This window comes from Grampus griseus (genome assembly GCF_964374135.1).
Source record: "Grampus griseus genome assembly, chromosome: 2".
NCBI classification, from domain to species: domain Eukaryota; kingdom Metazoa; phylum Chordata; class Mammalia; order Artiodactyla; family Delphinidae; genus Grampus; species Grampus griseus.
Genome location: NC_139018.1, coordinates 161700683 through 161728089, shown reverse-complemented (window position 1 = coordinate 161728089; position 27407 = coordinate 161700683). Strand labels below are relative to the sequence as shown.

The 27407-nt window shown below is 36.4% G+C and overlaps 1 protein-coding gene across 1 annotated transcript in view; it reads right to left on the bottom strand.

Annotated features, from left to right (window-relative positions):
- Positions 1 to 4712: 4712 nt before the first annotated feature.
- MALRD1 (MAM and LDL receptor class A domain containing 1) overlaps positions 4713 to 27407 on the bottom strand; it is a gene marked incomplete at both ends in the record, with an annotated part of 578033 nt that continues 555338 nt past the window's right edge. Inside the window, 2 exons of the mRNA XM_082648013.1 lie at positions 4713 to 4793; positions 7391 to 7466. Coding sequence (XP_082504139.1) covers positions 4713 to 4793; positions 7391 to 7466 — 157 coding nt within the window. The remainder of the gene's footprint in view (positions 4794 to 7390; positions 7467 to 27407) is intronic.

The window sequence follows — 27407 nt, the reverse complement described above, 5'->3', positions numbered from 1 at the left end:
TTACTTACCTCTCCTCTCACTGTCTCACTGCCTTGTCTCACTTCTTTCACTGTAAATATTTCTTTACAGATATTTGTTGAACAAATTAATGACAATATAGTTATCCCACAGTGACTAATTTTTTTCTTTAGCCATTAGTTTATGGTTAGTGATAGACTAATTGTCTGTTATTAAAAAAATAAAATAAAAAGCTTGATAGAGAAACAAGGTTTCTTATTCCTGATCTCTTATGCTGGCATTTCTTTTATTGGCCCCAAATTATATACTGACTGCAGATAATTATGCTAATTTCCTCAGCTGATTTCTTAGTAACACAACTCTGGGAAAATATTATAAAACTCTGAAGAAGTTGTCTTGAAAGGGGCAAGAACCAGGCCTAAATAAATAAACATTTTAAAAATTAGAAGAATAAAAAGCTTTTTATTATTGCTTCCACATTCTAGAGAAGAGACTGTGTTCTTTACTCTCTCAGAATGTTTAATGACATGTATCATGTGAATTTTTAAGTGGATCTTTAAGTATCATAGTCATTCATTCATTCTTTTATTTATTTGCATGCATACTTTGATTCATAGTTAATGAGTTCTTTAATTCAAGATATGGCATGAAACCAGTTTCACTGAAATTTCACAAAGTGGGTGCTTGTAGAAAGTGGTGTCTTTTCACTTCCAATTATTTAAAGAGCAAGGTCTTGAATTTGATGTTACTTATTTTAGACATTAACCCTTGAACTGATTTTCTAGATACAATAGCAAAGAAATCCCAGGCATTCTGCCAGTTGATACAAAGAAAAGCAGAATAACTACTTCTAAGACTCACAAAGCTGTCATTGTTCAGACAGTGAAATATATACTTGAAATCTTATTTTTTAAAAGGCTTTTTGGAAAAAAATTCAGAGTCCTTTTATGGATGTTCCCTGGTTTTTATTTTTAAGAATAAAGTTTAAGACTACTTATTGCGAAAGACGTTGCCATGAATATAGTAGTTGGTTTACCTAAAGTACATGCCCTTAAATGCAAAATACAAGGCGGTTATTATTTAAAGGAGTCATGAATCTTCAGTTCTTGGTGTGATAAATGTGAAGAATGATTGACAGCCATGAAGACGAAAAGGGAAAAGCAAATTTTTACACAATTCTTTCAAAATGCCATCTAAATGTAGAAAAAAGTAGGCAAAGATGATATGGGTATAACAGAATGATATGTTATATTTATATACCAAGAAAGCACTATTAAAATATGCTTCTTTATCACATATGTTTGCTAGTTTGCTTACAGCTAAACATGGTTTGTCTTAGTTATAACATTACTATGCTAAAATTTGGCTGATTCTAGTTAAAATATACATACTGGGAAATATTTTTAGTGCTTATTAGATTTATAGAGATTACTGCTGTGCTCTTCACAGGAAAATATTTCAATATTGTTCTAAGCCAGTGCTCTCGGAGAAAACTTTATGTGATGGTGGAAATGTTCTCTGTGTTGTGCAATACAGTGGCCACAAGCCACATGTGGTTACTGAGCACTTGGAATGTGGCTAGTACAACTAAAGAAATGCACTTTAAAAGTTTATTTAATTTTAGCTAATTTAAATTTCATATTAAATATCCACACGTGGCTAACATACTATACAGCACATTATTTCCATGTATGTGAGTTAAAACACATAAACTACTTAGAACAGTATTTGGCAGATAATTAGTACTTATTAGCTTGCTATTAATGTTGCTATTGTTATTAATATGCTTAAAGTATATTTTGGGAAAGAGCAGGTTGGTCACGTGAATCCAGTTAGCAATAAGATATTGTCTTAAATATTTGTGCACTCAAAGTCCTAAGAATCTGTCAGCACTACTCATTAGTATCTGTTCTCCTGACATCCACCAGCTTAAAAAAAAAAATTGTTTTCAATAGATTCTCTGTCCATTGTGAAATCTGAGATGTTTTTATGATTTAAAGCTGAGTTATATAATTTGTGGACTCCGTATACTTCCTGTTGTCCCTTCCTCTACTTTTCTTCTTCCTTTGCCTATTTTAAAAATCACAATGGTGCAAATTTGGACTTACATCAAAAAGTTTTCAGAGGAAGAAATATGCAAATAAAAATAAATTTTTTCTAAATCTTACATTAAATTATGAAAACAACATAAGCATCTACCTCTTCTACTTATTGGATAAGAAAAATCAATTTTATTCTTTTAGTTTCATAGAATTGCCATATATATTTATAAGACCTCACAAATATTTGACTTAAATATTTTAGAGCACATTTAACTTGCTCCCGAAGAAAATTTTGAACACTTTTAAGAGTATCTTAATTTTTAGGCTCTGTAGATTTTCTGTCATTAGTCTCAATCAGGAGCTACATATGTTATGAATTCCCTCAATCTTCCTATGAAACAAGTCAATTTAAGTTGGATAATCATTTTTATTATCTCTTTTGCACCTTCTCTACATTTTTCATGCATTAGCTTTGAGGTCTTTACTAAAACCATACCTGAATTTTAATTCACTGCTTCTTTAAGAAGTTAGGCAAAGATCTTGATTATATTTGTTTAGTTTTTAACAAATTTATTGGAGTATAATTGCTTTACAGTCTTGTGTTAGTTTCTGTTGTATAACAAAGTGAATCAGCTATATGTATACATATATCCCCATATCCCCTCCTTCTTGCATCTCGCTCCCACCCTCCCTATCCCACCCCTTCCCACTAGCTATCTATTTTACATTTGGTAGTGTATATACATCAATGCTGCTACTCTCTCACTTCGTCCCAGCGTACCCTTCCCCCTCCCTGTGTCCTCAAGTCCATTCTCTACATCTGAGTCTTTATTTCTGTCCTGCCCTTAGGTTCATCAGAACCTTTTTTTTTTTTTTTTTTTTTTTTAGATTCCATATATATGTGTTAGCATGCAGTATTTGTTTTTCTCTTTCTGACTTACTTCACTCTGTATGACAGACTCTAGGTCCATGCACCTCACTACAAATAACTCAATTTCGTTCCTTTTTATGGCTGAGTAATTTTCCATTGTATGTATGTGCCACATCTTCTTTATCCATTCATCTGTCGATGGACACTTAGGTTGCTTCCAGTCCTGGCTATTGCAAACAGTGCTGCAATGAACATTGTGTACGTCTCTTTTTGAATTATGGTTTTCTCAGAGTATATGCCCAGTAGTGGTATTGCTGGGTCATATGGTAATTCTATTTTTAGTTTTTTAATGATCTTCCATACTGTTCTCCATAGTGGCTGTATCAATTTACATTCCCACCAACATGCAAGAGGGCTCCCGTTTCTCCACACTCTATCCAGCATTTATTGTTTGTAGAATTTTTGATGATGGCCATTCTGACCCGCATGAGGTGATACCTCATTGTGGTTTTGCTTTGCATTTCTCTAATGATTAGTGATGTTGAGCATCCTTTCGTGTGCCTGTTGGCCATCTGTATTATCTTCTTTGGGAAAATGTCTATTCAGGTCTTCTGCCCATTTTTTAATTGGGTTATTTTTTTGATATTGAGTGGTATGAGCTGTTTATATATTTTGGATATGGATATTAACCCCTTATTGGTCATGTCATTTGAAAATATTTTTTCCCATTCAGTAAGTTGTCTTTTCGTTGTGTGAATGGTTTCCTTTGCTGTGCAAAAGTTAAGTTTAATTAGGACCCATTTGTTTACTTTTGCTTTTTGTTCCTTTTGCCTTAGGAGATAGATCCAAAAAATATTGCTACAGTTTATGTAGAGTGCTCTGCCTACATTTTCTTCTAGAAGTTTTATGGTTTCAGGTCTTACACTTAGTTCTTTAATCCATTTGGAGTTTGTTTTTGTGTATGGTGTTAGGAAGTGTTCTAATTTCATTCTTTTACATGTAGCTGTCCAGTTTTCCCAGAACCACTTACTGAAGAGAATGTCTTTTCTTCATTGTATATTTTTGCTTCCTTTGTTGTTGATTAATTGACCATAAGTGTGTGGGTTTATTTCTGGGCTCTCTATTACGTTCAGAACAACAAAGCTTCTTGACATATATTTTAGCAATATTTTTATATCTATGTAAAGATAGATGTTAAATGATTATTTGAATGAAAGGAAGTTTAGGATGATAATTTATCACATTTTTTCCAAAATGCAGAAATAAATTTTACTCATGGTTATGTTGTTAGGATTACTATGATTTGTCCACCCATTCCTGCTAGTTAGTTTGTATACTAAGTCAGTTCAACTTTGTTTCTAAGGTCAATGGCATCTAAATAAGCATCTTAAAACTTCTTTATATTCAGGATCTGAAACAATTTGATTCATCCTTTAAAAAAATGAAAGGAAAACAAGAAACTTAAGTGGAACATTTTATCAAACTATTCATATATATAATGAAGATAAGGTTCTGATTCAGATTCCATGAAAACATTCAATATATTCCATAAGACAATTTATTTGTAAATGTAATAATTAGAGTAGTATTCTGAATCCCTCCTATTTTTACTATTGCATGAGTTTCTATCAGATTTCACAGACTGGAATATAAGATCATACTTGATCTTTTTTTTGTTTGTTGGCTGGTTGGTTGGTTTTTCTTTTTCTTGCCACACCATGTAGCACGTGGGATCTTGGTTCCCCAACCAGGGGTCAAACCCGCGCCCCCTGCAATGGAAGCTCAGAGTCTTAACCACTGGACCACCAGGGAAGTCCCAAGCATACTTGATCTTGATGGTACTATTTGAGATGATTAGATTCAGTCTCCAGGCTTCCTGATGTTGTGTCATATAATGGATTTGAGAAGGAGTACATAGAACTCTAAAGAAAAACACATTGAAAAAAGTTATGATTTTAGGCGTTAAAATAAGAGACTTCTTTCCAGATCATGCAGATTGAGGTGAATTTTTAATGGATTTTCATTGCAGTAATAACTAGAGCATCACAAGCTCCTACTTCAGCACCTCCAGTCCACACCGCCTGAACCACTGACGCAGGCCTAGTCTTGGTGTATGCCCAGCGTCCTCTAGTGGCATAGGAGTCACTGCCTCATCCTCACCTCTGCATATACCTTATATGGATCATGATTTTAAAAATATAGCAACAATAACAAAGTACAAAACCCCCTACTTACTTATGAGACAATTGGGGTAGGTTGAACACTGATTGAATATTTGATTGTGTCAAGGAATTATTATTAAATGTTTAAGCGTGTTACTGTGGTTATATATTTTTTTATGTTCTTATCCTGGTACAACTGAAGTTTGTACAGGTAAAATTAAATGATATCTGGAATTTGCTTAAAAACACTCTGGTTGACACCAAGAGTGAACCATAATGTAAACTATGGACTCTGGGTGATAATGACGTATCAGTGTAAGTTCATCAATTGTAAGAAATCTACCCCTCTGGTGGTGGATGTTGATAATGGGGGAGGCTATGCATGGGTGGGGGCAGGGAGTATATGGAAAGTTTTAGGTTCTGCCCTGAACCTAAAACTGCTCTAAAGAAAATTAAGTCTATTTAAAAAAATATCACCACCATTCTGGTGGGTGAAGGGAATAGGTGGCAGTAGAGGTGAAACAAGAATGACCACAGGTTGATAATTGTTGACGTTGGCTGATGGGTATGTGGTTTTCATTATACTATTCTCTCAATTTCTATTTCAGAATATGAGAATTTTCTCTAAGAATGTTCAGAAGAGTATTTTCGGGGAAGTCTATTTCTCTGTTACAATGTCAGGGAAGGTGCACTTAGTTTAATTAATACAAAGTCATTTGTTTCTGAAACAACAGAAATCAAAATAGCAACAAAAGTCTAGAGCTATGACAGGATTTCTTAGCCATTCTTAATCAGAAGAAAAAAACATGAAAGAGGAATGATAAATATAAAAATGTCAAATTTAAAACACATTTTAATTCCTTACATCATTTGTAACTTTCAGATACTAAAAGTTAAACTACGCTAAAGACTAAAAAGATTAAGTTTTCTTTTCTTTAGTAAAAATGAAAATAGGTTTATATTACACCTCCTACTTTGTCAAGAAGATGTATTACATTTTGTTTCTTAAATATTCATTTATTTATTTGTTTATTATCCATTAAGTAGGGCTACATTTACTTTTCTTTTTTTTTTTTTTTGTGGTACATGGGCCTCTCACTGTTGTGGCCTCTCCCGTTGCGGAGCACAGGCTCCGGACGTGCAGGCTCAGCGGCCATGGCTCACGGGCCCAGCCGCTCCGCGGCATGTGGGATCTTCCCAGCCCGGGGCACGAACCCGTGTCCCCTGCAACGGCAGGCGGACTCTCAACCACTGTGCCACCAGGGAAGCCCTACATTTTCATTTTTATTCTACGACTTGACTGACTTGGCAAATCATCCAAATTAATTCTGTGTTCTGGGAAATATCTTCCTTCTTCCTTTCATTCCTAACAAAACAATACTAAAAGTGTATATGACATCATTTTTGAAGATGCAATGCCCTTAATTTCTCCTTTCTTCTTTTTAAGTTATCAGGTAACAGAAATAAAAAAGTCAAGGGTTGTGTTAGACTTCAACCACATCACTCAAAAATACTAGAAACCACCTGATCTGAAACCTTTGCTACTCGGTTTCAGCAACAGTAACAACTGTTTTATGGAGGATTTTCATTAAAAAAATAATAGGAGAAAATGAAAGTTGGTTTTCTACGTGCTCACTTTCACAAGAGAATGAATTTGATACAATATTTCTAAAATCAGATGTAAGGAAGCTTTCATACAGAAGAAGTGATGTGTTATGGCTAATCCTGTTTTATACCCAGATGGATGCTCATATTACCTATTTAAGAAAGGGGTGAGAGAGATTTTATTATACTTGCCATTTTCTCTCTAGCCTACTTCATATTGCACTGATAAGGAGTAGCCCTAAAAAGAGGCCAAGAAAGATGTAACACACTTTTCCTTTCTCCTTTCTCTTTCTAAGTTATCAGGTAACAATCCTCACAGCCCACACCTGAATTGAAAGAGAGCATAGAACGCTATTCTCCCTTTTGTGTTTAGGAATAAAATATGAAGAACAGTCAATGAAGAGTTACTGTGAGTAGATGACTAATACTTTGTGGGTTAAACTGATATTTTCCAGATTCGTCAGCTCTATTTGGGTATGAACAGTGACCACAAAGCCATTTAACAGTGAACTGATTCTACAAGCAGATTGAAACCATCCTGAAATGGAAAATTCTCATTGCATATTTAGAGAGACTGAAACTCCTTCCCATGCCATCTCTTTAGTGGAGAAATAATTCCACTAAAACACATCTTTTAACCATGATATGGGAACATGTCCAGACAACACTGTGTGTGTGTGTGTGTGTGTGTGTGTGTGCACGTGTGCAGGCTTGTTCCCCGTTCTGAAACAATACAGTTCATTACCACTTACCTCTGTTTTCTCTGGGTTGCTCCAGTTCCCATAAATTGGATTAACAAATGCACAATTAATACTTCTTTTAGTTTTCCTTAAAGCACCCAGGGCCACAAAAAGAAAAGTAAGTATTAAAACGCACCACACGACATTTTCAGGCTATTATCTGATAGAAATCTTTGGGAGACACATTATCTAGCCAGTGTACTTATTTTTATGAATGTATTTCCATAAGTAAAGACTTTTATGCAGGATACCAAGGCAAACACATTCTTGAAAGCAAATGTAATTTGACCTCTGAATATTTAAATCCAAAAAAACCCAAGCACATAAAAAAAGTTGTTCTTAAAATTGATTGCTTAAATATTATTCAAATAATACCAAGGTGTACAAGATTAGAAAGAACAATGTTATATAAAGTTGAATTGGTTATAAGGAAAGGCCACCTTGAAGTCCCATCGACTTCAAGAGTTGCCAAACCCACCACATCCTTTATGACAGTGTCTGCCATAAAGATTTGTATGTAGTGCCTGTCACAGTATTTAACATTTTAAACAGCAAATTTAAATATGAGCATTTTGAAGAGATCTTTATGTTACTATTTCCTTTCATGGATCATAAAGAGGCATGTCCTTGGTAATCTGACATACTGGTCTAGATCTGCATAATTTACTCTGATTAACTGAGCTCCTAAATGATCATTTCCTTTTTATACTTCAGTTACTTAAGAGTCAATAGACTTATCGGAAGACAAGTAGCCCTGCTATAGCTGGTCACAAATGATGAAGAAAAAATACTCATCACAGGAAAAAAATAAATATAACCAGATAACTAAATACACCCTATTGAAGATATAAGGAAAATCCCCAATATGCGCGCACACACGCACACACACACACACACACACACACACACACACGTACACGTACACATACACATAGTGGAGAATGGAAGACCGATTCCAGGATGATTGCCAGTGTCTTGAGGAGGCAACCAGGAAGAAAAAATATATAATGCATGACTATTTTTGCCCAATCAGAGTATAATGACAATAAATGTTTGTCAATAATGTACCCTTAAATCCTAAAAGAAAAGATAATAAAGAGGAAGTCTTACTGATTTACTCTTTGAAAAGAAACTGTCAGAGGTATGACCTCTTATTTCATCTACCAAACCACATGGTCCTCTTCTAAAAAATAACAGTGTTAATGAGCGCAATAGCATAATCAGGGTAATTGTGTTTGACTGACAATACATTCTCCCTGTGGATTCAGTGTCTTCTAAGCTTCCTGACCTCCGCTGTTTCCATGTAATTGGCTTCAATATTCAATAGCTTAACCAGTTCACCTTCATTGCATCTACGTTTTGGTTATTGATGAAGAGGGCCACAGCAGCCATTTTTGTGAGTTATTTTGTGAAAAAAAAATCATATACTCTTAAACGGTGAGGCAACAAGTTAATTCCTTAACCACTAATTGAAAACTTATGAGTTGCTCTAATTAAATTGAATGAGTGGTGCTTGATTCTTTGCCTTTTCTCTCTCCAAGGCTAGTCGATGTTAAGTTCTCAGAGCAGTAAGCTCAATAATTGGCATAGTTAGAGCAAGAGCCTAGACAGCGCTGCTCGCAAAACAGACTGGGTGGGAAGTGAAGTGGTGTTTTGAAATATGTCAAAATGTGAAAGCAAAGGCTGGTACAGGAGAAACAACATGCAGGGAGGGAGGATTAGAACAAAATGGAAATTAGGCACTAGGTAAAGATGGGACAGCCCCAAACACCGACAGCTCAGAAAAATTATTCTTGGCTGAAATCAGGCATGAAATCAGGAAACAGGAGGAAACCCAAACCACAAAGACTAGACAGGACAGATGGTTCAAAGGCTGGGCAGGCAACCAGGAACTGGAGGGACAGGCTCGGCTGTCAGTTGGATAGAATTGAGGTACATGCAACACAAAAGATTTTGATATGAGGTGCTTACTTTTGGCTTTGAACTGCTGAGACCCCAGATGACCTAAACCAATATTGGCAGGCAGAAGTCAAGTAAATTGATCAATTTTCCAACCCTATTAATTCAGCTATTGAAGCTACTTTTCTTCTGAAGGATTTTAAGTCTTAAATAATTTTCTATTAAAATGAAGTGGCCAGCCTTTGGGGATTGGGTGACTATAAAGAAAGAAGGGTGATACATAAGTGTCAGGATATGGAGTTGTAATAAAACAAGAAAGGGTCACAGTATGAGTAGTGGAAGGTGAGCAAATTTCTTTACTTCAACTTATGTTTATTAGTAATCTCAAACTTTTATTTTTCCCAGATCAAGTGTATGTCTCCCAACATTGGAAATCTCTGAATGGTTGGGCTTAATTCTTAATGTCTTTCCTATTTAAAAGGTAAAATATTACCCACTGCCCATAGATACTTCCATTAAGAAAAATTTTAAATGTCAACTCCATATATTTACCATTTCAAGTTCTATGATATAATTTTCTACCTTCATCAATTATATACATTCAAGCGTAATTGTTTAAGTAAAACACAATTTTACTTAAAATGATGGATCCTGATATGAGGAAAACAAAATGTTTGACTGTGAAGTTTTCTGCCACTTCTAACACTGTATGGTGCAATGATAGTCTGCATTAGGATAAAAAATGCTTGTTTAACTTACTGTATCTGTCATTGAGCAGACAGCTCTTTAAGAGCTGAGGTTTCAGAGAATGGAGCGACCTCTAGGAATCAGCAAGACATTGACTTAGAAGCTTAGAGTAGAGGAAAGGAAGCTGCATGGATCACATGAGTTTTCCTCCCCTAACTTGTGATGAATTCACTTAAATTATTATTAAGCTCTGGCTACATCCAATATGTGCAGGCACTGTATAGGGTGGCATTGTGAAGGGGCTAAACAGACAAAATGTTTCTGATGCAAGTTTCCAATTTAAGTTTAGTGAGCATATGAACACCTCTAAAGGAATTGACTTCATAGCTTATTAACTAACAAAATTGTTTTAGTGTTGATTAAAAACATGAAAGTATTTACAATAGATATCTGAAATCACTGTAGATGGGCAATGAAGAAAAACAAAACAAAACTTCATCTATGTTGCATCCAGTAAACATGACTTTCACACACCATACACTTCACCCATTTAAAGAATATAATTCAAAGTTTTTTAATAAAATGAATTTTATTAATTTTAAAAAACTTTGTAAAATATATATAACAAAATTTTCCATTTTACCCACTTTTTAAAAGTGTACAATTCAGTGGCATTCACAGTGTTGTGCAACCATTACCATTACCTATTTCTAAAACATCTGCATCAGTAGAAATGGAAATTCTATAGCCATTAAACAATAAAAACTGTTCTCCTCTTCCTCCAGCCCCTGGTAACCTCTAACTTACTTTATGTCTCTATGAATTTACCTAGTCTAGGTACTTCATATGAGTGGAATAATACAATATTTATCCTTTTGTCTGACTTATTTCACTTAGCATAATGTTTTCAAGGTTAATCCATATTGTAGCATGTATAAGAACTTCAATAATTTTTATGGCTGAATAGTATTCCATTGTGTGCATATGCTACATTTTGTTTATTCATTCATCTGATGATGGACACTTGAGATGTTTCCACCTTTTGACTACTGTGAATAATGCTGCTTTGAACATTGGCGTATAAGTATCTGGGCCCCATTTCAACTCCTTTGGGTATATAACTAGGAATGGAATTGCTGGGTCATATGGTAATTCTGTTTTAGGTTATGAGGTGGCACCGAACTGTCTTCCATAGCTGTTGTACCATTTTACATTTCCACAAATAATGTATATGCAGGTTTCTATTTCTCCACATCTTCACCAACGCTTGCTATTTTCTATTTTATTATTACTATTATTGCCATCCCAAAAGGTGGGAAGTGGTATCTAATTATAGATTTGATTCACATTTCCCTAATGACTAATGATGTTGAGCATCTTTTCATATGGTTATTGGCCATTTGTATATCTTCTTTGAAGAAATGTCTGTTCAAGTATGCTTCTTTTTTTAAATTGGGTTGTCTGTCGATTTGATGAGTTGTAGGAGTTTTTATATATTCTGTATATTAAACTCTTATCATATATATGATTTCAAACATCCCCATTCTGTAGGCTTTTTCACTTTCTTAATACCCTTTGATGCATGAAAGTTTTTGATGAAGTCCAATTTATTTATTTTTTTCTTTTGTTTCTTATACTTTTGGTGTCATATATAAGAATGCATTGCCAAATCCCAGGTTATAAAGATTTACTCCTATGATTTTTTCTAAATGTTTTATGGTTTTAGCTCTTATATTGAAGTCTTTGATCTGTTTTGAGTTAATTTTTGTGTGTGGTATGAGGTAGGGGTCCAATTTCATTCTTTTGCATGTAGAAATCCAGTTGTCCCAGCAACACCTATTGAAGAGACTGTTCTTTCCTTATTGAATGGACTTGTCAAAAATCAACTGGTCATAGATGTATGGGTTTATATTTGGATTCTTAATTATAACCCATTAGTCTCTATGTATATTCATATGCCAATACCATATTGTTTTGTTTGCTGTGGCTTTGTGGTAAGTTTTGAAATCAGGAAGTGTGAGCCCTCCAACTTGATCCTTTAACAAGACTGCTTTGGCTTTTTGGTGCCCTTGAAATTCCATATGAATTTGAGGATCAATTTTCCATTTCTGCAGAAAAGGCTGTTGGAGTTTTAATTGGCACTGTGTTGAATCTGTAGATTGCTTTGGGCAGTACTGACATCGTGACAATATTGTCTTCCTATCCATAAACTGGAAATGTCTTTCCATTATTTAGGTTTTCTTTAATTTTTTTCAGTAATGCTTTGTAATTTTAAGTGTAGAAACCTTTCACCTCTCTGGTTAAATTTATTCCCAGGTATTTTATCCTTTTAGATGCTATTCTCAAAAGTGATTGCATTCTTAATTTTTTTTTCTGATTGTTTATTGCTGGTATTTAGGAGCACACCTGATTTTTGTGTGTTGATTTTGTATATTGCAACTTTGCTGAATTCATTTATTAGCTCTAGTAGCTTTTTGGTGGATTCTTTGAGATTTTCTGTATATACATGATCATGTCATTTGTAATAGATTTATTTATTCCTTTCTAATTTGCATGGCTTTTTTTGTCTTTTTCTTGTCTAATTGCTCTGGTTAAGGTTTCTTATTGGTAAACACATTTATCTCTAGCTTAGTGGAACTATAAAACCTTCATTAATATAAAACAAAATTGTAATGCTAGCGTATGAGGCAAATTATTATGGCAACATTTGGACAGTTTTGGGTAGAGTCTGATTGTCACTTAATGTGAAACCTTTAGACTGGATAAGTGAATAAACCTTTATCTAGGTTGAAAGAAAAACAAGGTGACAGTGAGCATAGGTGTCACCCTGCATGTTGAAGAATGGCTATCAGGAGGGTTACAAGGAAAGAATGACAAGACAATGCCTGAATTGTTTTCATTGACAAGTCTATACTTCAAAATAAACATCAATTTACACATATTGTAAGTTCATTAATTAATAATTTTAATCAACTTTTATAATTTGTCTTACTGAGTGTGTCTTCTTATTAATTTTATTTACTAAATTAATTGTTGCTTTTGGTTATCAATCAGTGGTTTACTTTCTTTCTGTTAAGAACAGACATGTTTTTCTCCAATTTACTGGTATGTCATTTCGTGTGTCTGAGAAACTACTCACACTTCTTAGTCAAATCCACCAAACACCTAGTGGTAGTCCCCACTACCATCTCATGGGAGTAAATCTGTCACAATGTATTCATATTTAAAAATAGGCTTAGAAGGGCTTCCCTGGTGGTGCAGTGATTGAGAGTTGGCCTGCCAATGCAGGGGACTTGGGTTCGTGCCCCGGTCCGGGAAGATCCCACATGCCGCGGAGCGGCTAGGCCCGTGAGCCATGGCCGCTGAGCCTGCACGTCCGGAGCCTGTGCTCTGGCAACGGGAGAGGCCACAACAGTGAGAGGCCTGCGTACCGCAAAAAAAAAAAAAAAAAAAAAGGCCATGAGCTCAAAACTTTAGCACAAATTATAAAAGTAAGGTGGAATGCCATTTGAGATGGCCATGCATGATGATTCCTGTTACACCCAGGTGGATGGCATTATAAAACTCTACTGTAAAAACCTGTCTACTAAAAAGTATGAAGAACAACACTTTCTGAAATTGGGCAATCCTAATGCAGCTATCTAGGTGGTTTGCAGAGATAAACACGATAATTTATTTACCAAAAGATATTTGCTGTGCATGTGTGTGTGGAGGAATTTGCTCTCATGCTTCCATTAAAGAAATGATTTCTATATTTGTTTCTAAATGCTGAAGAACATTCTAAGATCCAAGAAATAACTGTCCTGAGTTAAGGGCCTGAAGGAAAATGATGTCTATAATGTGGTGACTCACTCCTTAAGGTGGTGAAATGTTAGAATGCTGATTAAGTTATTTATCATCTTTCATGTTTGTTTAAATTTATCCAACATTTCTAGGACACATATTATCTAACAAACATTGTGTTAGGTCCTATACTTACAAAGTTGATCATTATTTGTTCCTGCCTCTAGAATTTCTTTTGGAGGGTGGCAGCTTGCTAGATTTCTGTCTCTTAGATTAAATTACATTTATAAAATGCCTACCACAAGTAGATGCCCACTAACTGTCCAGTGCTATTCCTTTACCTTCTTTTCTTATTCTCTCCTTTGGTCATTTATATCTTCTTTTAAACTTCCTACTTGTTTCTCCTGACCCCCAAACTTGGGACCAATGAAAGGACATTGGGATAAAGGAAAAAAAATAAGGAAGTGGCAAAATTAGTAATAATACTCACTGTAGTACTTTTAATTTTTTAAAATAAATTTATTTACTTAGAGCTAGCAAGGACCTTTGCAATCATCTTGTTTATGCCTTTTTTACAGATGGAGCAAATGAGGTTCTTCCCCCACTAGATTATAAGTCCTCTGGAGGATAAGGACCTTGTCTGGTTTACTCTTCTCTCTATCTCAGCACCTAATACAGTACCTCGTGCGGCAGGAATCAACTGAATGTTTATAGAAAGAATAACTTAATGAATGCACATAGTCCGAAGGCTTAATGATGGAAAGAAGCCACTAACCAGCTCTCTACTCTGTTATTCCATGCCTACTCCCAGCAATATACTTCATCAATACTCAGAGAGAAAAGACATTCATTTTTACTACTGTTACCATGGAGTCACATTTGTATTTAGATTTCTGTTCCACTGAGCCCAAGACTTTAAGTGGGCCAGGAGCCTACTTTTGACCTCTGTCTCTTTCATTTTTTTTTTTTCCAGCTGGTTAAGTGCCAGCTCAGAGGAGCAGCCTGGGGGCTTTCCTGAGGATGAGTAGAGTATAAGAGAATAGGGAGGGTCCTTCTATCTATTTCATTACATGGGAACTGAAAAAGTCATATTATTGGAGAAAAATTAATTTGGTACGAATAACTCATTTTACAATATTTGAAAAATAAAGGTCTGTGTCCCTTATATCTCATATTCTCTGAAAAATAAGAGGTATGAAATATCTATGTATAAATATCAGGGGTTGATGTGAGTTTTCAGGCTATGAAGTATTTGATTTGTTATTGCCGGGGAAAAATGTTTTCTAACCATAAAAGTACATGTGACATATTTTTTTAAAAAAGGGTCCATCTAAATTATGAAATACAATCATTTCACTGGTGGAAATGGAATTCATTTATTCTGGGAGTCATGCCTATTATATTAAATTTTGCTTAGCCAGATTAATGGTGAATCTGGAGTGTCTCAGAGAAGTAAATCTCAATTCTACTCATTTCCACCTATGTCATTTTAAACTCTTCAATTAGGTTTTTCCAAATGTTTCCAGTCCTAAGACTTTCTATGAAGTCTTTCTGAGTGTGCTAATCTTTCAGATAAAGGGAAAATACATTATAAAATCCTAACGAAAATAAAATATTTCTGGTCCCCATTTTACTCATATCTATTTTTAATGTTCATTAAACATATTTCTGTCAAGAAGAGATCTTTTTAGAAATGTTTGTTTCTTAGGGTACTAATAATTTTTTTTCTCTGCCTCATTATAAAAATTAATGAGTAATGCTCTTATTTTTGCTTCCTGATCTTAGAACCTATAAAAATGAGGTTTTTTTTTTTTTTGGTTTGTTCATTTTTAACTTGTAGTAATAGGAGGAGATTGGCGCACTGCATTTCCTGTGCAATTATCGGTGCCACACGATTCACATACATCATCTTTCTTTTCTCAAAACCTTAGACAAGTTTTATTTTACACCTGGTCTCTGACTGTTTCCAATTCAAATTTTAGCCTGTCTGAATAGACCGTTTTTAAGGAGAGGTATCACACATTTTTTAATTTAGACACTACTTTGTCCTTTTTGTAATGAGAGCAACTTTATGGCAGTTTGCAAAGATAAGCATAATAGAAGAATATAAGCCAAATGAGAAGGGACTTCCCTGGTGATGCAGTGGTTAAGAATCCGCCTGCCAATGCAGGGGACATGGGTTCGAGCCCTGGTCTGGGAAGATCCTACATGCTGTGGAGCAACTAAGCCTGTGCACCACAACTACTAAGCCTGAATTCTAGAGCCCGCACTCTGCAACAAGAGAAGCCACTGCAATAAGAAGCCTGGGTACCGCAACCGAAGAGTAGGCCCCACTTGCCGCAATTAGAGAAAGCCCACACACAGCAGTGAAGAAGCAATACAGCCAAAAATAAATAAATTAAAAAAAAAGACAAATGAGAAACAGATAGGAAGTGGAGAAATGGATTCTTAGAACTGGAAAATAGAGTTGAGCCAGAGGGAAAGAGATGGGGACAGTATATGACATGGGTATGGTGAGTCTATTTACTTACTTAATGTAGGATACAAATTTGACTTTAAGATTCTCCAATTCAAATTTAAGCAGGACAAAAGAATCAATCACATAGGTCACACTTTCAAAAAACAAAGAAAAAAACAGTTGCTTAGAAGCACATCTTTACCAACTCAGGAGAGAAGACTTATGGTATGCATCCTGTCACTATACTCTAGGTCAACAAGGTAACAAGTGCCCACATTATTTTAGGAAGACCAGCAATGGGTTTCACGAGGTTGTTTCAACAAATATCTTTCAAAATATCAGACTGAGACTATGCCAAAATGTGTCTCAGTGAAACTATCTAGGAGAGGGTGGTAGCAAGAAGCGGGAGGGATTAAATGGAACACTTGAAGCACAACAGTGTGTTAGAGAATTAGATTTGGGGAACATTTTATTTTGGCTGCACTGTGCAGCATGTTGGGTCTTACTTCCTCGACCAGGGATGGAACCCAGCCCTTGGCAGTAAGAGGAAGGAGACCTAATGACTGGACGGCCAGGGAATTCCAATGAGGGGCATTTTAATATGGTTGTGTTTATCATAAAAAAGCCAGCACCAAGATTACAATTTGTAGTATGTAATTATAGTGTGGCACATTAAATCTGTTATAAGAATCTATAGATAGTAAAACTGTCACTGTTTGCAGATGACATGATACTTTACATAGAGAATCCTAAAGATGCTACCAGAAAACTACTAGAGCTAATCAATGAATTTGGTAAAGTAGCAGCATACAAAATTAATGCACAGAAAGCTCTTGCATTCCTAAACACTAACGACAAAAAATCTGAAAGAGAAATTAAGGAAACACTCCCATTTACCACTGCAACAAAAAGAATAAAACACCTAGAATAAACCTACCTAAGGAGACAAAAGACCTGTATGCAGAAAACTATAAGACACTGATGAAAGAAATTAAAGATGACACAAACAGATGGAGGGATATACCATGTTCTTGGATTGGAAGAATCAACATTGTGAAAATGACTATACTACCCAAAGCAATCTACAGATTCAATGCAATCCCTATCAAACTACCAATGGCAATTTTCACAGAACTAGAACAAAATATTTTACAATTTGTATGGAAACACAAAAGACCCCGAATAGCCAAAGCAATCTTGAGAAAGAAAAACAGAGCTGGAGGAATCAGGCTCCCTGACTTCAGACTATACTACAAAGCTATGTAATCAAGACAGTATGGTACTGGCACAAAAACAGAAGTATAGATCAATGGAATAGGATAGAAAGCCCAGAGATAAACCCATGCACATATGGTCACCTTATCTTTGATAAAGGAGGCAAGAATATACAATGGAGAAAAGACAGCCTCTTCAATAAGTGGTGCTGGGAAAACTGGACAGCTACATGTAAAAGAATGAAATTAGAACACTTCCTAACACCATACACAAAAACAAACTCAAAATGGATTAAAGACCTAAATGTAAGGCCAGACACTATAAAACTCATAGAGGAAAACATAGGCAGAACACTGTATGACATAAATCACAACAAGATCCTTTTTGACCCACCTCCTATAGAAATGGAAATAAAAACAAAAATAAACAAATGGGACCGAAAGAAACTTCAAATCTTTTGCACAGCAAAGGAAACCATAAACAAGACGAAAAGACAACCCTCAGAATGGGAGAAAATATTTGCAACTGACAAAGGATTAATCTCCAAAATATACAAGCAGCTCATGCAGCTCAATATCAAAAAAACAAGCAACCCAATCCAAAAACGGGTGGAAGACCTAAATAGACATTTCTCCAAAGAAGATACAGATTGCCAACAAACACATGAAAGGATGCTCAACATCACTAACCATTAGAGAAATGCAAATCAATACTACAATGAGGTATCACCTCACACTGGCCAGAATGGCCATCATCAAAAAGTCTACAAACAATAAATGCTGGAGAGGGTGTGGAGAAAAGGGAACTCTATTGCACTGTTGGTGGGAATGTAAATTGATACAGCCACTATGGAGAACAGTATGGAGGTTCCATAAAAAACTAAAAATAGAACTACCATACAACACAGCAATCCCACTACTGGGAATATACCCTGAGAAAACCATACTTCAAAAAGAGACATGTATCACAACGTTCATTGAAGCACTATTTACAATAGCCAGGACATGGAAGCAACCTAAATGTTCATCGACAGATGAATGGATAAAGAAGATGTGGCATATATATACAATGGAATATTACTCAGCCATAAAAAGAAACAAAATTGAGTTATTTGTAGTGAGGTGGATGGACCTAGAGTCTGTCATACAGAGTGAAGTAAGTCAGAAAGAGAAACACAAATACCATATGCTAACACATATATATGGAATCTAAAAAAAAAAAAATGGTTCTGAAGATCCTAGAGGCAGGACAGGAATAAAGATGCAGACGTAGAGAACGGACTTAAAGACACAGGGAGGGGTAAGGGGAAGCTGGGATGAAGTGAGAGAGTGGCATTGACAAATAAACACTACCAAATGTAAAATAGATAGCTATTGGGAAGCAGCTGCATAGCACAGAGAGATCAGCTCGGTGCTTTGTGACCACCTAGAGGGGTGGGATAGGGAGGGTGGGAGGGAGATGCAAGAGGGAGTGGATATAGGGGTATATGTATGCATATAGCTGATTCACTTTGTTAAACAGCAGAGACAAACATAACATTGTAAAGCAATTATACTCCAGTAAAGATGTTAAAAAAGAAAAAAAAAAAGACTATTGTACTCACTTTGAATGGTGACAGGTGGTAACTAGGCTTATTGTGGAGATCATATTTTAATGTGTAAAATTATCAAATCAGGTGCGTTTTACCCCTGACACTAATATAATACTGTGTGCCACTTATAATTAAATTAAAAATTTAAAATAAAAAGGACAGTTAAAAAAAAGAATCTATAGATAGAATAAAACTGCATATCATAAAGCATTATAAGAAAGAATAAACTGAGTCTATAAATCATCCTTTTCTCACTGAATGTATACTCCTGTAAAATACTGTATTACCTGACCACCGCTAAAGAAAAAAGGGAAGACATCATGAGGAGTAGTAAACAAAAATATTCACCTATATAATGGTCTCTATCTTTGGCAACATGATGACTTTAAAAAAAAAAAAAAAGAATTACAACAAACAATCTGTAACACGGGACAGAAAGAAAGAAAAGAAGCAAGTCAATTTGAAAAAGCAGGGATAATTTAGGGGGGATGTCCATGAGCTCAAGTTTTCATTTCCCAGTCTTTAAGGAAGAAGCTGAACCAGATGTTTTGGGTGAAAAAGTTCAGAAAGAATTGGGTTTGGAAATATAACCAGAAATGCCCCAAAAGGGAGAGGAAAGTATTAATCATCTGGGGTCACAAAACCAAACCACTGGGACACCAAAGTTTGCTAAACTCATTCACATGATACAGCAGCTGCCATGTTTTTCTCCTACTCTTTTGAGGCAGGAAATAAATATCACTAACCACAAAACATGTCCCTGTTTAATACGATCTTGCTGTGGCAGAGTGCTTACATGGGAACATGCCCAGGAACATGGAAGCAATTAGTATGAATAAAGCTGACCCAGGTTCCTGTAGCTTAACCCTAAGGAGACCCCATGTTGCCAATGGGAGGGCAGTCTCCACCGACTTCTAGCACATTCACAACCACCTAACATGAACCGGATGCACAGCAGAACACAGACTTTCAAGATGAAAGGTGCATGTACATGTGTGCACATTGATAAAAGTTTGGAAGAAGACACATCAAAATGGTAACAGTCTCTATATCTGGGTGGTGACATTCAATGTCATTTTTAATTCTTTTCTGGCGCTTTGCTGTACTTTCCAAATTCTATTCATTAGGCTGCTGTGTATCAGAATCTTGGGAGTGGGGTGGTGATCTTACAATTTGGAAAAGATCATGAGGTGTTTCCCCTGCAAGAGCTCCTCGCCCCCACCCTGCCCTGGCTCCTTGTAAATCATTTGCCTGAAAGGTAAGATCCCTACCGCAATCCTTCCTGCCTCCTCTCTCTTTAGCATTTCTTCTCAACGTCTACCTGCCATCCCTGCTGCACTTCTTAGGGGTTTTAAGTAGGTCATAATACCTGTTTTTGCTCTTAAATACCCTCCTCATTGGCCAGAGCCTTTGCCAGCTCTGGAGTCAGATAAACCGTTTCTCTTCTTTGTACTCCACGGTGCAGTGTGCATTTTACTATCAGGATATATGGTATTTTTGTTAATTGGAATGAAATATTTTTCCCTGTAAATTGCTCCATATGAAAACTCACTCTAATTTCCTTATTGAATTCCCTTAGACACGTAATCTCTTTGCTTAAAAACCGATTGCAGTATTGAAGTTAATTATCAGTCTTTGTGATTTTCCCTAGTAATCACCTAGCGACTGGCTTCTTTCTAAATCTTTTGACAATTTAAAGTTGACAACGCTATGTAAGAATCTGTCTAGAAAAATGAACTTAGTTGCATTTATCTTTTTACATTCATGTCTCTCCCACTTGAATGTTAACTTCCTATGGGCAGAGATAAAATCTTTATTTTCCAATTTATCTCAGAAACGTTACTTGAGTCCCAAATATGTGCCATGTACTCTTATGGTCTTATTCTGTTTATCGTTCCGTGATGAGATAAATACAAATATTGAGGACAGGTGTTTAGAAAGAGTAAATAATAGTAATAGGTAGTAATAATAGTAATAGGTGTTCAGACAGAGTAAATTTATGTCTGTTGAGGCTTGGAATAAGAAATTTAGACTAGTATTTTGTGTGTCTTTTAATTTCACTTTTCCAATACTTCTTACAAAAGCATTGGTATGTGATGGACTGAAAACAAAACGAAGCAAAACACAGCTGGTCCTTCATCACACATAGTTTTGCTGGCTCTGTTCTGCTAACACTGGTGTTCAAATTTGAGTAAATACACATTTGCCTGGCTAACATTTTGCTAGCTACCTCTTCTGAAAATATTTTCTCTTCCTTTCTCTTTGAATGAATGTGATACCTCAAAGTCCCACAGTTGGAAAGGGCCAAGTACTATATAACTTTCTTCGATCAGAATGAAATATTTTTTCATGTAAATTGCTCTATATGAAAACTCCCTCTAATTTTCTTATTGAATTCCCATAGACACATAATCTGTTTGATTGAAACTGATTGCAATGTTGAAGTTAATTATCAGTCTTCATGATTTCCCTCAGCAATCACCTAGCAACTTGCTTCTTTCTAAATCATTTTAGACAATCTAAAGCTGACAACACGATATGACAATCTATCTAGAAAAACTTACTTCTTTCATTATGACTTACAAATACCTACAAATTCCTTTAAATATACCCTATTTTGGATTTATTAATACATTTACTTAAAACTCTCTTGGGTCTATGAATTAGTTCAGCTTATAATACTTAAAATTTGAAAAACGCAATAAAATTGCATTTTCTTGTAGTTATTTTAGAACAACTTATTTTTAAAACATAAAGAGAAATTATAAGTACACGAGCACATGATTAGTATTCTATGTAGATTTCTTAAAAATAGTCTATCCCTGTTGTTCTCAGTAAATTTCCTATCATTTTTCCTTACCTGACCTGTGTTTTATTCACACTAACCACACCATTCTCCATTATAGCTTGTGCTTTGACACAAGCTGTTCTGTCTGCTCTTCCTCATTTTCATCTTGGGGATTTCAAGCCATGAATTCAGACTTGAGTGATGCAGCGTATACTCACTAAATGCTTCTTCAATTTCCCCACCATATTATTTACACCTTTGAAAGAGACTTGGCCTCTCTTTTACCTGTGTTTCTCCAGACCTTTGTAGGAAGCAACTGCATGTGTTTCATATATGCTTGTTGAAGAATTGACATTATTTGCTTTTCTATATAATTTACACTTTTACAGAGTGTAAATTATCATTTACTTCTCTATTCCCAGCAACTAGCACAGTGCCCAGCACATAACAGATGCTTAATAAATGTTTGCCAACAAGTACATAAATGAATCACTGAGAGTTTCTGATATATGTGTTTCTTTTTACAAAGACAAAAATAAGCTGGTCTTTCAAGTTCTCTTGTCATTCTGTCCTTTGATTCATTAGTGAACTAGAAATTCCAACACAGTAAACAGATTGTTGAACTTGTAAGAGTGTCCCTGAGGATGCTTTTAAGGAGAAATTGTGTGAAACGTAATTTGAAAGCAGAAAAGAGTCTGTCAGGAGGATGGCAAAGCAGTCAGTGAAGAAAAATGATGAAGCTGATCCCATCTTCCCCTCTTTGAAATTCCCTACCCGCTAGTAACATTAATAAAGAACAACATTTAGAATTCTGATTCTCCAGCAAAAGGAACTAAATGTATTTGCTACATGCCATAGCAGAGCTAAATGATTTGCTAACAGCACACACCTCACTTTTCTTTACCGCCTCCTGTCCTCCCTCATTTAAACAGGTTGCCTCTTTCAAGGAGCAGCTCTGATTTCCTGCAACACATTCTTCTACTCTGAGTGCGTGGATATGAGGAAACACATGCAACATTGAAATATTTCAGGACTGAAATGCTGTCTTCCTGCTACTGTAAGATTTATAGTGAACAGAGAGAAGACGCTGAATCCTGCCCTGGGGACTACTTCTGCCAAATAGTCACCTGTATGAAAATGGCAAAATAGCTATCTGCAGATCAAATAATTAGAATATGCGGCTATTATACGGTAAAGTGCTCTTTATATTTTTCACACAGAATTTATCTCTTAGACTATTTGGAGTCTGTATCCAATGACAATAGATTTGAAACAACTTGGGAGAGTTTGCAGTGACAACACACACACGTACACACCAACGAAGCTTGCATTATTCCAGACTTATATTCCTGACACATCGCATGTAAGCTGATTTTGCATAGTCAAATAATATCATAAACGACCAGGGAACTGGTTATTTAAAGAGCTAGTACTTATTTAGTAAAAACAGCAAATCATTTTGAAATTCATGTGAAATTTCTAATTTTGTTCATTTGATAAATATGAATATTACTTTAAGAGTTAATCTATGTACTCATGAAAGAAAGTAGAATGAGCGTAATAATATCCTTATAAATAAAACTGGTAATTAGATTACCAGTTAGATTGATTAGATTAGATTGTCAGATGCCAGGATGAAATCTGTCACACATACAGATATCCAAATTAAATGGTATAGTGTGAGGATGACATTGAGAGGAGTGAATATCATCACTTTTTAAAGTAAATTGAATTTCCTGCCTCCCTGAAATGCCCAGGTGTTTTGATGCTCAGTTTCTTCCATACATTATGAATGTTCATACTTGTAGGGTTTTGGTATTCTCTAATGTCCTTCATTAATATTCTAGGATGTAAGCTTCTGACTATGGGCTGATTTTGTAGCCCATCATGGACCCCGATAATGATTTTGCTAAGGGTCATACATGTAGGGCTCATTTGGGCTTCCTTTATTTGCTTTCAGCTTCTATAGAATGGCATGAATGTCAATCAAGTTAGATTGAAATTCTTCAAGAATACCGAACAATGATATCCTAACTTTAAGAGTCATCTGAGAGTTTTATAGTAGGAATAAATCCTGGAGCATTGAGGCCAAGTAAAATATTTCTTGGAATATAAAATGTTCATTTGGGCTCAAACATCCTACTGGAAACAGGCTGAGACGTTTGATTTAACAGATATTTACTACGATGAATTTCTAAGGAATATCAATATAAATAGGACAAGGACCCTACCACTAAGAGGCTCACAATCTGTTATGGGATATCTCAAACCAAAAGTCAATGTGACAAGAGAAAAACAAAGCTGAGAAGAAAGCGCTTTGGAAGCTCAGAGGTAGGAGTGCTTACTTTTTGTCCAACATGACCTGGGAAAATTCGCAGATGACACTTCTGTGGTTAGCCTTTGTGAAAGTTTTCCCTTTTTATGTTTTATTTTTATGGCAAAGGAAGAAGTAAGCCTAGCAGTTCTGAAAATTTGTTCTATCTTCCTTTGACCAACAAGTTCTTGGCCATTAGAGTCTGGTAAGATGGCAGCTGGCATCACGCATTCAATGTCTTGGGCATAATCAGCCCATAGAGCCTGAATTCCAAGACTTTGATGTATTACTGCAAATCTACAGATCCCAGCCATCTTATTTTTCATCTGCCCTACGTGTTACTTATGAAATGCACACTGTGTGTTGGGCAAGGAGCAGAGTAAACAGTCACTGATGTCTCTGCTTCCCAGAGATTTTATCAGTGGATAGAATGATAACCGAGTCCCAGATATTGCTGTTCTTAACCATCAGTCAGCTGCGTGGTCAAGACCACCACACAGAAAGATTTGCCAAGTGCCTGGTTTAATACCGTAAGTTAGATACTTTAAAATTTTTTAAAAATAGGCATTAACTCTCTCAGGGAATTGTAATGCTAAGATAAAGCTAGGGGCTTCCCTGGTGGCGCAGTGGTTGAGAGTCCGCCTGCCGATGCAGGGGACACGGGTTCGTGCCCCGGTCCGGGAAGATCCCACATGCCGTGGAGCGGCTGGGCTCGTGAGCCATGGCCGCTGGGCCTGCGCTTCCGGAGCCTGTGGTCCGCAACGGGAGAGGCCACGGCAGTGAGAGGCCCGCGTGCCGCAAAAAAAATAAATAAATAAATAAGTAAAGGTAGGATACTACTCAGTCAGATAAAAGGCACCCTAATGGCTGAAAGGCTTAATGCAGTTACATCACAACCAGGGAATACTCAGGGCCCAAAAGACCAAACTCTAGTCTATTTAAAGATAAGTAAATAAATAAAAAGAATAGTAAACATAATATATAGTCATGCCCTAAATTGTGGAGTGGCCTATATACATGACAGACATTTGGGAAAAATTTAGTTCAACTTCCTCATTTTATGTATAAGAAAATACAGAATATCAAAATAGTTTTCTTCCCTGTTGCCCAGCCTGTTTTTCTTCCTGGATTTTTGGATCTCTGTTAGTGGCATTACCAACTGTGCAGTTGCCTAGATATAACATCCTCGGATCAACTTTGACCCCTGTTTTTTTCTCACGTCCCATGTTAGGTCAGTCACCACTGCTCAAGTTCAAGTTCTCACTGTCTCTCATCTAACCTCTCAAACAGGCTTATGTCTCTAGACTGCAGATCGCTTTCTTAATCTTTTCCTAATCTGTTCTCATGCTCTGCATTCTTTTTTTAACCATAGATATGATCTTGTCAGTCTTCTTACATTCTTAAAACACTTCCCTGGCTTGCATCAGTTAAGGCCCTAGCAGGAAATAGCTGACATACTCAAACCAGGAAATTTGAGGAGTGTTTGATCAAGTGACAGTTTGCAAAGGTTTGGCCAGAATATGAAGAAACCAGTAGCAATGGTGCAGGAGGCTGGGCCAATGACATCATGCCTGTTACCACCCTAGGCTGGAAGGAGGCAGACTGAGAAGGGTACAGCTGTGGAATGCATAGGGGCTCCTCATGGACCTGTCACTGCCAGCAGTCAGCTGGAACCATGCTGCAGACAGGAGCCAGGGTTATGAATACCCAGCCCCCTCTCTCTTTCCTCCCTCAAGGTGCTCCACTTTGGCCAAACATATGAATTCAGATGAATATAAATTCAGCCCGTTAATGCAGTGCATAGAGGTCAGGTCTCCAGATCCACCTTCTACCCTCTCCATCCTGTTTAGTGGAGAAGTGTAGAGGGTGGACTTGGGGGCACAGACAGAAGATAGCCAGCACTTAGCCCAATTTTTAAAAATAAGTTGAAATCTCCTTAAAATAGGCATTCAAAACTTTTAACCACCTGTCTACCGTATACTTTTCTAAGTGTAATCTAATTAGTTCTCCCACCCCCATTCTATAGCTATGTCAGTCAATTTGAAAACTGTAAGTTTCCACATTCTATTTTCAGGAACCCTCTTTCTTCATCTCTGCCTGGCTTCTCCAGTCTTTATACGATTGCTACCTTCCCTGTGCAGTCCTCTTCATCCATCTGAATTGCTGGCTCCCCAGAATATACGATTGCTACCTTCAAGTCTTTATACGATTGCTACCTTCCCTGTGCAGTCCTCTTCATCCATCTGAATTGCTGGCTCCCCAGAATATATCACCTCTACGTGATATGCCAAGGCTTGCCCCGGTGCACTACTCACTCCACTCTGAATAAGAGGAGTTCTGACTTCATGAAATTCCCGGCCACAGGGTAGGGAATGGGGCTTTTCTGAGAGGAGCAGAGATGTGACCAGTTTGGGACAAAACTCTTTTTCCTTTGAGGCCTCTTTTATGGGCCTGTTCTACCATTTCAGGATAAAAAAAACAAACAAACAAAGGTGAGGATGAAGGGAAAAGTATAAAAGAACAGGCTGCATAAGATTCTTATTGAAAAAAAAAAGAGAGAAGAAAAAGAAGGAGGAGGAAGAGGAGAAATCATCATTATCACACATGGTCCAATCCCATTTTTAAGGGGAAGATTTCAAAACCCTGCCCTCCATTTGGCTTTTCTAGCCCAAAGTAAACATTTAGCAGGGTTTGGCGGAGCATGGCCAATGTTTGCACAAAGGACTGAGACTGAGGAGTTCGATTCGTGGATCTTAACAGCTGTACTTCTTGAGGGCAAATGCACATATGGAGAGAGCAAAGGTTCGCAAGCGTTATGAGACGACCTTGGTCATTGCCGCTAGTGGAATTCCAGTTTGCCAAGACTAAGTATTCATTTCAGGGACCAAGGACAGGCTCACTGGTGACATTCTAGCTGCAAGAGCAGCTGAATGCCTTGAGGCATAGAGTAAGTAAGGTTTTGATTTTGACTAAGAATAAATACCCATTGCTGGGCCCAGGTTAGGTCTATGCCAGGATCTCACACTGGAAGAGAAGTAAAACTTCTGCCTCCAAAGAGCCACATTATCATACAGGGTGTCAGCAGTGGGAAAGGGTCTGGGAGAAAGAATAATATTATAGAGATAGATATTTTATTTGCAAGTCAGGGCCACTTATTCATAAATCTCAAACAAGAACATCTGTAATCCTCATGGGCAGCTGGTATAGCTTTTGGGATCCTAATAACCTTCTTTCTTATCAGAAATATAAACAACAATCATTCTTTTTTTTTTTTTTTTTTGCTGTACGCGGGCC